General features: G+C 32.5%; 1 protein-coding gene across 1 annotated transcript; it reads right to left on the bottom strand.

Moving 5' to 3' along the window:
* Nucleotides 1-8010: 8010 nt before the first annotated feature.
* LOC107922805 (cytochrome P450 78A3) lies at nt 8011-10372 on the bottom strand. Its single transcript, XM_016852976.2, has 2 exons — nt 9170-10372; nt 8011-8957 (listed from the first exon to the last, which is right to left on the bottom strand). The coding sequence occupies exons 1-2, from the start codon at nt 10154-10156 to the stop codon at nt 8322-8324; spliced, it is 1623 nt and encodes a 540-aa protein (XP_016708465.1). The 5' UTR covers nt 10157-10372; the 3' UTR covers nt 8011-8321.
* Nucleotides 10373-11774: the final 1402 nt, after the last annotated feature.

The following is an 11774-nucleotide window of genomic DNA, read 5'->3' as shown; positions in this document are numbered from 1 at the left end:
TGGTGCATTTTGCGTGATGATTTGTATTGTTATAAATAGTATGATTATTAAATGGCATACATTGGTTTAATTTGCTTTTTGGTTAATAGAATTGTAGATATACCACTGAGTTTATACTCAGCATACGACTTTATTTTTTGTACGCAAGTTTGGTTAAATGCGAACTCCATAACCTTGGCTTCAGCATTCGGATGGAATCCCAAACTTAGCGAAGTTGGTGAATTTCTTTTGTAGTTAAATGACATGTACCTAGGTTCGGTCATTTTTGTATATAAGCATTGATTATTTGCTTTTATATGTTATAATTATGAAGCATGTTTTTGATCAAATGAAAGTAGATTGTATATGTGTATAGGCTTGAATGTAGTATGAAATATATTTGTAGATAGTTAAAGTTTGCTTGATGATTCTTATTAGTGAAATTACTAAGAAATGGATTAATGGATTGGTTGATAAGGTATAGGTGGTTGTTAGATATTTAAGTTTTGTGTTTGATTTGGTGTGTATGAGCATGTTTTGGTAATGATGGAATGTAAAATTTATAAGTGAGAATGAATCTTAGGGATTATGAATTCGTATTGGTAGGCGGATTGTTATGGAAATTGTATAAATGAGAGTTTAAGTTGATGAATAGGATGCATATGGTTATTGGTACATATTTTGGACATGTTTTGGCATGTTTCATGTAGGTAGGAATGGCTTAAATGATGTAAAATTTGGTTAGTTTGTCAATAGGTACCAATTAGTATATTTTGGCCAAAACAGTATGTAACATCACGATTTTTATATGTCGTCGTGAAAATAAATAACCTGTTGGGTCACGGTGCGACGAGAGATCTGTTATCTCGACAAGGCCATTACAGTATGTGACGTTGCGACGTCAATTGACTTGACGTCATGACGTGACAAACTGTTTGTTATCGTCTTTACGTGGGAAGGAGGACGTCACAATGTCGATCCCATATTTTGAATTCTTTATAATTAAGTCCTATCTCTTTATTTCATGTTGAATGTATGTTTTAACTAAAATTTAATTATTAACTGCTATGAATTGTTTGTGTTTTAATTGTAGTTACTCCGACAATAAATGTAACATATCGGAACCCAAACTCGATGATCGGGCCGAGTGTTGGGGTGTTATAAAAAATGAGTGGAGTAGAATTTAAGGTATGAATTTTTAAGTAAAATTGATATTCTAGTTCAGTGGAGTAGAAATGTGAGTTCAATGGAGCATGCCAAACTTTGGTGCTACATATAAAGATGAGACAAAAAAACCTCAATGGAACGACATTTTGTTTTCGGTGAAGCATGCCAAAAATTTGGGTTTTCACATAAAAAAAAATTGAGAAATTTGGTGGAGTCGATTTTTTTTATTATAATGGAGTGAATTTTTATATTATCTTGTTTTGTTTTATTTTGTTTATTTGAGAAAAAACATAATTTCTAAAACAACATACCAACGCCCACTAGCTAGCCATGCACAAGCAACCACTTTAACACTTGTCGTATGCCTAATTGCCTACCACTAGCCCCCTTAAAATCACTACGTACAAAAAATGCACTTTAGCATTATCGCCCCACCACCCTTGCGCCCTTGTGCACTTATTCGTATGCTCCAGCCTCGTTGTGCTCCACCACCCCTACGAACCCCGATTGCATGACTTAGCCTACCTGCCTATGTGCCATAACCCCAGCTGCCTATCGTTGCATGACCTTCAACCCAACCACTAGCTAACTTCAATCTGCATTCCTTCTAAGCCCTTATCCTAACCTAGTCACCCGCGTATAGCTGCCCCAACCCTTAATTGGTCCCAACACCGTTCGCACACTTATTCAACATGTTTGGTTTAATTTTTTCATCTTTTCAAATTTTCTGACTAGCATATAAATTTTGTTTTTTTTTAAATTTAATTTTCACTTAATTTCATTTCGATTTTGTTAAGAGTAATTGGTAATACTTGTTGTTGGTCATGATCATTACTCATTTTTTGTGAAATATTAGCTCCTGGATATTTGTGATTATTTTGAACTATTGTTGGATGCAAATGACTACTTGTGACTTGTACGACGTGGTGGATTATCCATCTCTTCATCAATCATTTGTTGGTTTGGCTAGTATTTTGCTTACCATTAAAGACGATAATTTAGCTACTAATCAGGGGAGCTTTTTTCTATGCCTATCGTATTTTCTTCTTTCTAGTTAAATGTTGTTATTTTGTTTCGTTGTTTTATGGTTTCTATGTCTCTATTATATTAAGGACAATGTGATATTTAAATTTGGGGGAGAGGTGTATTTTCGTTTGTTATTTTGGGTTTTGGTGCATGTTTTGCGTGCTGCATGAAAAAAGAAATTTGCTTATTTTGTTTCAATGATGATACTCTATGCTTTCATATTTCAAGATTGATCACTAATTTTGCATGATTTGTATTCTATTGTAATACCCTGAAAATTTTTACAGTAAGATATTATCTTAGATATAGTAAAATAAGGAAATAAAGCGACAAAAAAGGAAATTTTGGAGTTATGACAATATTGGGAAGTATATTATGATATATTAATTCAAGAAAGGACTAAATGGTAAAAGTGAGAAAAGTTTTGTTGCCTAAGAGTAAATACTCAAAACTTGAGAGGTTAGAGTGTAAATATGAAAAAGTTGAAGGACCAATAGTGCAAATATTTTAAGGGTAGAATGATCTAGAAAATAAGGAAAATGGATGAATTAGGACCAAATTGAATATATGAAGAATTATGAGGGACTAAATTACAATTTTATCAAATTAAATGATGATTTAAGGATGGAATTTTAAGGGATCATATAAGGCAAAATAGTCAATTAGAAGGAGAGAGAAATCTATAAGGCAATGATGATGTTGGTAATATTTTATAATTATTTAATTAGATAAATATTGTTTATTAATATTTTAATGAGATATTTTATTATTTTATTATTATTTATAGTATATAAGGAAGGAAAGATGAAGAACTTTCATCATCTTTCCCATGAATTAACGTGAGAAGAAGAGAGTATAATTTGGTTCTTTTACCAAAAATTCACCATTTTCACCTAGAAATCAAAAGAATTTCCATGGTTACCAAGAGAGAAAGATAATAAGAAGATCATGGGAGCTAGAATATCAAGTTAGATTCAAGAAATAGAAGCTGAAGGAGAGAGAAAATGAAGTTAAAGATTAAAATCAATAGAACAAGGTAAGAACATTAAGATTTCAATATATTTTTAAGTTTGTTATTATTGAAAAAGCATGGAAATGATGTTATAGTAGAGTTTTCTTATATAAGGTTCTATGTTCTTGATATGTTAGTGAAGGGAAATAAGAGAAAGTGATGGGAAATATTATAGAGAAATGGAATAAGGGTGTTATAAACTTAGTAATCAACATTTTGCACTAAAACAGTTTTGGACAACAGCAGTAGTCTAAATTTGAAAAATCACCAAAAATTGTGGAAATATAATTAGAGGTTGAGTAAAATATGAAATTAAATTTTATTGAGTCTAGTTTTTCATAGAAGAAATGATGTAAGCAATGGAATTGTAAATTATGAGATATAATAAAATTTGTGAGACAATGTCAGAATGATTTTGAGTTCCCCTATTCTGACTTTTGAATATCATTAAAAATTGTATAAAAATACTAAATGTTTTAAATTTGTGTTTTTAAATTCTTAATGAGTCTATTTTCAAGAGAAACAAATGGGAACATCATATGAATCCCGTACTAAGAGATAATTATTTTTTAGTAAAGAAAGGTTGAAGCTGTCAAACAGCAGAATAGAGACAAATTTGAAGATTTTATTATGCTTATTGGCTAAATTATAAATTCTGAAATTTTTATGGTAGAAATATAGTCTAGTTTCCAAAACATCAAACGAATCTTAATTCTGTAGCTCAAGATATAAATAATTTAGTGACTATGACTCAAGTGGACAGCTTGATATGAACATATAAGTAAATAGTGAAATTATGTATATATTAAGGATGTGGAATGGAGAGGAGGAAAATATATATAAATATTCAGCTAGTATGCGTTTACATTAAAAATGGCTAATTTGCATGTTTTAGGCTCAGGGACTAAATTGAATAAAAGTAAAACTTTCAGGGTAATTTTGTAAAAATGTAAATAATGACCAAATTGAAGGAAATGAATTGTTTTATTGTATAAATTAATAAATTAAATGAAATTATTAATTTAGATCAAGATCGGGTGAAAAATTGGGGAAAATAAAAAATTACCAAAATACCCCTGAATCTTGATATTTTTACAATTTAGCCAGGTAAGTTCATATGATTGAAATTTTGTGATTAAATGTTAAAAAAAATTGAAATCATATAATGTACTATTTCATATTTTTGGAAGAATGATTAATGTGATAATATGAAAATCGAAGCAAGGGTTCAAATTGAACAGACCGTTGGATTGAGTATAATCGTTCAGTGATCAGTGATGAATTGACAGATAAGGCCATGGTTGGACCATGGCAAAGTGTGAATGTAAGACCATAGCTGGGCTATGGCATTTCAATGAAAAGACCATAACTGGATTATGGCAATTTGAACATAAGTCCATGGTTGGACCATGACAATATATGTGTGTACGTGTAAGACCATAGCTGGGCTATGGCATCGTAATTAAAGTGTAAGACCATAGCTGGGCTATGGCATCGTAATTAAAGTGTAAGACCATAGCTGGGCTATGTCATTGTGATAAAGTGTAAAGACCATAGCTGAGCTATGGCATTATGATAAAGTGTAAAGACCATGGCGGGGCCATGGCAATATATGTGCAAGATCAAAGTGGATTGTGGCATCAAGAAAACAACGTACTCAAATCCGTAAGACGTTCTCTAATTTGACAAAGATTGGTAAGTGACATATGAAATTAATATTGAAAGACTTATGGTTATTATTGGTATTGATCTGAAATAAGTGTACCTATTGATATTTAAATAAATTCAACGGGTAAAATCCTGACATGAGAAGATACGAGCACAAAATGAATCATTACTTGTATATGCCTGAAATATATATAATGATGTGTACATGTTATATGGACACATGGTGTGGAAAGTATATGCACATGGAATTTGAGTAATGTTAAGTTCGATATGAACTATTACCGGAATATATATATATATGAAATACATGGAAATTGTGATACATGAAATATTGATATAATGAAATGAATGATATATGTTATTGAAGAGAATGATAAGTATCATGACATGTACATATATGATTATCTTTGATATGTTGATACAAGAAAATTATGTAAGTTAAGACGAGTATTAAACTCAAGTGTGACATGTCAAGAAAATGAGTTTATCAATGTTGAATTTATATGTAATATGTGCAAGTATGCTAACTAGTGTTGCTGCTTGAAACTTAGGCAAATGTAAAGCTATTGGTCGAATGGTGATATGTTTATGACTTGTGTGTCATGCATTGGAATAAGTGTGGAAAGTAAAGAAATACAAATGAAAATAAAAAAACTCGGAAGAGTTAAAATTATTTAAAATCTTACTAAGTTTGGGATAAAGGATAAAGCTACAAAAATTCAATGGAATAGATTGTTATGGTTCCTATTTCACATACCAAAACATTCTCCTGTCGAGTGGTTAACTATCCATAGCAAATCATCCACTGAATATTGGCTTATAAAGGACAAAGCATTGATAATAGTATGGCAAGGAGTGCTACAACTTTGCCACATTCAAAGATTAGTAGACAATTGGCAATAAAAATTACAATGAGTTATTAACAAGCAAAGATTGGAAGACTTTTATTTTCATCTTATTAAGAATAAGATAGAATGCTCATTTTATTATTGTTTTGCTAGGACATAAGAATTCATTTTTAAAAAAATTAATAAAACCACCCAATAGTGGATTACAAAAAGGACTCATCACCAAAAAGAAACCCACCAATAAAAATATACAATTGACTCGCACCTATCCAAAACATATACAAAACAAAAGAAATACAATCCCTCAAAGACACACCAAACAATAAAAATGAAATATTATCCAAAATAGAAAACAAACTCCCTACAGAAGACTGTGGTAAACTAAGTAGAGGCGAAACTAGAAAATTTAAATTGTGGGGTCAATTTTAAAAAAAAATTAAAATATTTATAAAAGCCATATAATCTAATGTGTAAGATTTTTTTCTTGTTGTCCTTCCTCTACTTCACGAGTAGACTTTCTTTTAAAATATTTTCTCATTTATGTTAAACATTTAGAACAAATAAATCTAATTATTAAATGCACAAAAGTGTTTACAAAGCCTTTTTGGTGCCATGGGAATGTAAGATATTATTTTTGTTCAAATATAAGATTCACAATAATCACACTTGCAATAATAATTTCTAAATAAAAATGTTAAATTTCTAATCAATATTTAAAAAATTTAATATTATAAATACGATCAAACCTAACTTCCTCATGAATTTGTACTGATCAACCTCTAAAAATTATTACCCAATCACGATGTTAGGAATCTTATATAAAATCAATGTGCCAAAATCATTCAATAAATAAAAAATTAAATCTTACATAAAAATCTTATTCTATAACAAGAAAAGTTCCAAATCCTAATTTTCTAAAAGAATTTAATCAATAAAGCTTAAAAAATACATAGTTATTCCCGACCCATTTGAAAGTATTAAAATATTCAACACCTATATTGAGAGTGTGAGAGAATAAGAGAAATTTGAGAAAAGAAAGTGATGTATTGAAAAAAAAAATTAGGGATTTTTAAATAGAGACATTTAATTATTTTTATATAAAATAATTATTTTCAAATGTTTTGAGAAATCAACTTTTTTATAAAACAATTTTCAAATATTTTGTAAAATCAATATAAATTTTTAAAAAAAGTTATAAATAATTTATTTTTCCTTTGTGGGGTCAACATTCCATATGGCTCCGCTGACACTAAGATGAATATGATTCATCACTTTCCATCACCAAGATGAAAATGATTCACTTAAAACATAAAACACCCCCTAATTGCTTCAAAGAGTCTTGCTTATATCTACTTGATTTGGAGGGAAGGCAGGAATAGAGGCTATAGTTAGAAAGCGATTAGGGGGTGCAAATATAAGGATTAGTGATACCTAAATTATAGACTTTGTAACTAGAAACTGTAATTTTCTTATTTCTTTTTGGATAAAAAAAAAGAAGGGCATCTCCCTCACCATCGTGTGAAGTAGGGGATTAAAAATGTCGAATTCCATGTTCATCTTCTTTCCTAAAAAGTTGGAACATTATTTGGATTATCAGCAGAGGGGCCCAGGGGTATTAATTAAGAAACGTGCTTGTTTTAACGAAACTTAGGCTGCTCATCCACAAGTTGTCTGTTGGAAAGTAATCCCATGAATAGCAAAAGATGATAACTGATTAATTACCGCTACTTAATTTACAGCCTCCTTCCTTAGACACTTGTACAGAAAAGGGAAAGCAGCTCTCTCTGTCATTTTTATAGTAGTAGTATTTGCTATCAATAATATGAACAAAAGAAAAGAAAAAAAGAAAAAGAAAAAGCAGAGCCGCACGATAGTTGAGACAAAAATGCTATATTCCACACCATAAGCCAAGAGTTTCATTGTCATTGGTCTAGGATTTGTTGAGAGTTTCAGTCAATAATGAAGATGATTGTGAATGCTGTCTTTTTCTCTAAATTAATTTCTTTGGGGAAAATGGGCTATATGTGTACAAAGCAAACGTATAGTCTGACTCTTAGTTCTAACCTCTTTAGTGATGTCTTGTACAGATTGATTGAGATCCTCCCTCCCAATGCGCTACTATTAATTAGTTTGTAAAGAATTTCAGTACAGACATCCAAGTGAAATCTGATGATTATATCTGTAAACTGTCACCAGAAATATACTGCATGCCTCAAGTAATTAACGTTGTGAATTTTCTTTTTTGGAGAAAGACATTTTGGAATCCGAAGCTATTAATTTAACGAGAATTCACGTCTTGGAAAAAAGAGATGAGTAAGGTTAAAGCTTTTATCATATACTAGTACCACATAACGTAGCTTCATTCTTTGCTTCTCTGACCATAGTTCATGAACAGGCGGACAGGTTAAAGGCACACTAATAGTTAATTCGCACAAGATATAGTAGTAATACAGATAGATAATTAACTATGCAGTAACAAATGAAGATTAAGAACCTCAGACTTGAGGGACACAACCAAGACAAGGTTATCAAGGGTTCACTTCCCTACTACTATTTTTTTGGGGGGTCTTTGATTCTCATGTTTTCGCTCTTCTTAGTTCCTCATTTTCGAGGGCACAATGTCACTGGTGTGATAGGCTTAATTTACGTCTGGGGCGAACATTAACACTCAAAGGATTAGCCATCTCACAAGATAGTCTTAAAACTTCGGATAAGTCAACGGGATTTTGATCTGAGGGTAGCCATTCAAAGTCGTGCAAAAGGGTTGCCACCCAAAAGCTGACGGTGGTCAACCCCAAGTTCTTTCCCGGGCATGTTCGCCTGCCCGACCCGAATGGAGCCAGCCTAAGGTCTGAACCAAGCACAGAAAACTCCCCTTCACCTTCTCCAGTCACAAATCTATCGGGCATAAATTCAAATGGATTTGGCCACTCTTGAGGGTCCCTCGTAATAGCCCACATGTTCACCATTGCTGTAGTCCCCTTGGGCACGTGATACCCATCAATAGTGGTATCAGTGATAGCTAGACGGGCCCAGGAAAGGAGGGGGCCCGGTGGATGAAGCCTCAGAACCTCCTTGATCACAGCCGGAAGATAAATCATTTTGGCTACATCAGACTCGTCCACAGCACGTGATCTGCCAACAACGTTGTCGAGCTCATCATGGACCCTCGATTGAACCTCAGGATGAAGCACAATCCTTGCTAGTATCCACTCAATCAGCACCGCCACAGTATCAGTTCCCCTGAATACCATTTCCTATACAAAAAGCCACGTGACGTATTTTATTTAGTACAATCAAACTCAGTACCAGAAATAGTATTGATTTGATTTGTCTTATTTCTCCAACACCTTTCTTAAACAAGCTACATTTTTTAACATGGAAAACGTTAATCAAATGATATGAGCTCTAGTAATTTTTTTATTTAGTACATTTTTTTACAGTAAGAAATATAAATTGGATGGCTTACCCACAGAATGGCGATCATGTCGGAGTCTGATAATTTATCGGTACCTTGGAGAGAGAGTAAAACATCGACGAAATCTCGAATTTTAGAGTTTGTTGGAGCCCTACCTCTGTGTTGGGCTATAATCCGGCTGACAAAGCGGTTTACTTTAGGGACAAGGTTTGAGCATCTAAGTCTGAGTTTCTGAAGATCAAAATCTACCAACCAAGGGAGATGGTCAGAACAATTAAATGTGCCCAGTAAATCGTAGCCTTCATCAACTAGATCTCCAAGTTGTTCAACTTCAGTATTGATGGAATCTAACTTATATTTTCGTCCGAATATCGAAGCCATCATGTTGTTTAGAGAAGCTCGTTTGAGGACTTGGCGTACGTGAAAGCTTTGGTTAGAGGTGTGAGCAAATAAAGTGACCATTTCAGAGGCAATCACGCGCCTCTGATCCTCTGCACCTTTAATTTGCTTAGGACAGAAAAGGTGCGTAGCCGCGATTCTCCTCAGGGTTCGCCAGTAAACTCCATAAGGAGCGAACCCGATTGCTCTATTGAACATCAAGCTATACGCCGCCTCTTTCACTGGACGATCAGCAAATACAGAGCTGTTAAGAATCTCTCTTGCTACATCCGAGTTGCAGGTTACAATAACACGAGTATCTCCGAGGCTAAAGGCCATGAGCCTCTTAGCCTTGCATGTCTCAGCAGCGGATGCAATCCGGTGGTGAGGCAGGGAGCTGGCCATAAGGTTCATGCTGCCAAATAGAGGCAACCCTCTAGGCCCTGGAATTGGCTCGTTAGCGTGAGAAGAAAGAGAAGAACAAATTTTGAACCTATTTTTGCCCCAAGCTGGACCACCGGGGTGAGCCCAGTAGAGTAAGATCATAAGTAGCCAGGCAAGAGCGATGATCAAAATTGACCATGCAATACTTTCCTGAGAAAAAGCTCGGCATTTGGATGCAAGGGCGAAGACCCAGACACACTCTATGTCACTGCTCATAACTATGATGATATTACAACACCAAAGCACAGGGCCAGATGGGTTTTCGATTTTGAGGCGTAAAAGAACCGAGTTTGGCTGCTATTTATATAGAAGCCGAAGAGCTTAGAAACCTACAAAATTAATAACCGTTGGAAATATGAAAGATGATGCCAATTTTTCTGGCATATTAGTCATGCCCCCGCTGTGTAGGAAATTTTAAAGGCCAAACAGTTGTGATCGTACTGATAACAGTTTCTCTCCTCTTATAGAAATGATGCCAACATTTTAAGAAGTTGGTTTAATTTTTTAGTATATGTATTTGCTGTATTGGAAGCACCTAAGAAAAATGACTATTTAAGCAGTATTATTATATTCACAACAAATGAGAAGGAATTCATTATTATTTTTACCATTTTTCTTTTATTTTCTCTGAAATTAAATAGAGCAGTCAAAACCCAAATATTTAGTCATATATAATGTATGTGATTTAATTGCTGAAGTGACTTAACATGTCTAGTTATTATTAAGTTTGCGACTGACTCATTCCAAACCCAATGATGTATGGCCTTTTTAAGCAGCTCATGTTACCAACAATTTATATATAATATATTTGAATATATTCAAAACTTATGTTTTTTTTATATTTGTAAGAATATTTATATTAATTGAGTTAATATTTAATTGAATTAGGGTTCTTTTGAATATATGATATATTTTCTTTCTGTTAATGTAAAAGTAATGATAATAATAAAATTAAGTACTGTAATGTGAAATAAAAAAAAGTTAAACGTATCACACTGAAATAAATACCTATTCAAATGAAATCATACAATAAGTAGTTACGAGATTTTATTATAATTAAGGTCAACATTACAGCCATTGATTTAATTAAGAGATTCCCTATTCTTACATAACCCTATCTAATAAAATAGTAATTTATTACTAACTAAGAAGTCGCTTATCTAATAGCATTCACAATATATTGTTATTGTTATTATGCTACCAATGTTACTGTATTCTCCAGGAAGTGAGTTATGACGTATATATAGTTATGGTATGCTAAATACCATGTAAAAATAAATACCTGCTAAGTTTAACCATCAACTGTATTACCACTTGCTGTAGTTCTTTTTTATATTTTAAACTAAATAAACAAGTTTAACCTGCCCTCTCCTATCCTACTATATAGCACATAAACAGGGAAAGATTTTTACGTGGTCCTAAAGATTTTGGCCTCTTTTAGGGACAGGGATAGGGTCTGGGTCAGGTTCTCCCATTAGAATAGGCATATATTGAAGACTACGAACTGAAAATAAATTATGTAAAAAAAGTATATTTATAAAATTTTATATTAACATCAAAACTTATGTATTGCATGCATATTCAAATCTTATAATATTATTATTTGACTAAAACATGAATTAATATGAAAACTCATAACATCAACTTAATTTAAGGTTTAATATATGTAAAGACTGACACATTAAATTATTGTCTATCCAATCTTTTTTTCCCAACTCAAGAAATATTATGGAGATTTAAAAAGAATTATTATGCCAACAGTGATTACAAAAAAGGAAAAGGAAAATATGCAACCAATTAACACGAGATTTCAAAACTTGTTTTAAAAACGTTA

This window comes from Gossypium hirsutum, chromosome A11, assembly GCF_007990345.1.
Source record: "Gossypium hirsutum isolate 1008001.06 chromosome A11, Gossypium_hirsutum_v2.1, whole genome shotgun sequence".
Taxonomy (NCBI): domain Eukaryota; kingdom Viridiplantae; phylum Streptophyta; class Magnoliopsida; order Malvales; family Malvaceae; genus Gossypium; species Gossypium hirsutum.
Note: the sequence above shows the minus strand (reverse complement) of the source record. Positions and strands in the feature narration are given on the sequence as shown.

Coding starts and splice junctions, on each gene's coding strand:
- LOC107922805 (XM_016852976.2), bottom strand. CDS start 10,156: ATGAGCAGTGACATAGAGTGTGTCTGGGTCTTCGCCCTTGCATCCAAA. Junction 8,958..9,169: donor ACATGATCGCCATTCTGTGG/GTAAGCCATCCA, acceptor CTTTTTGTATAG/GAAATGGTATTCAGGGGAAC.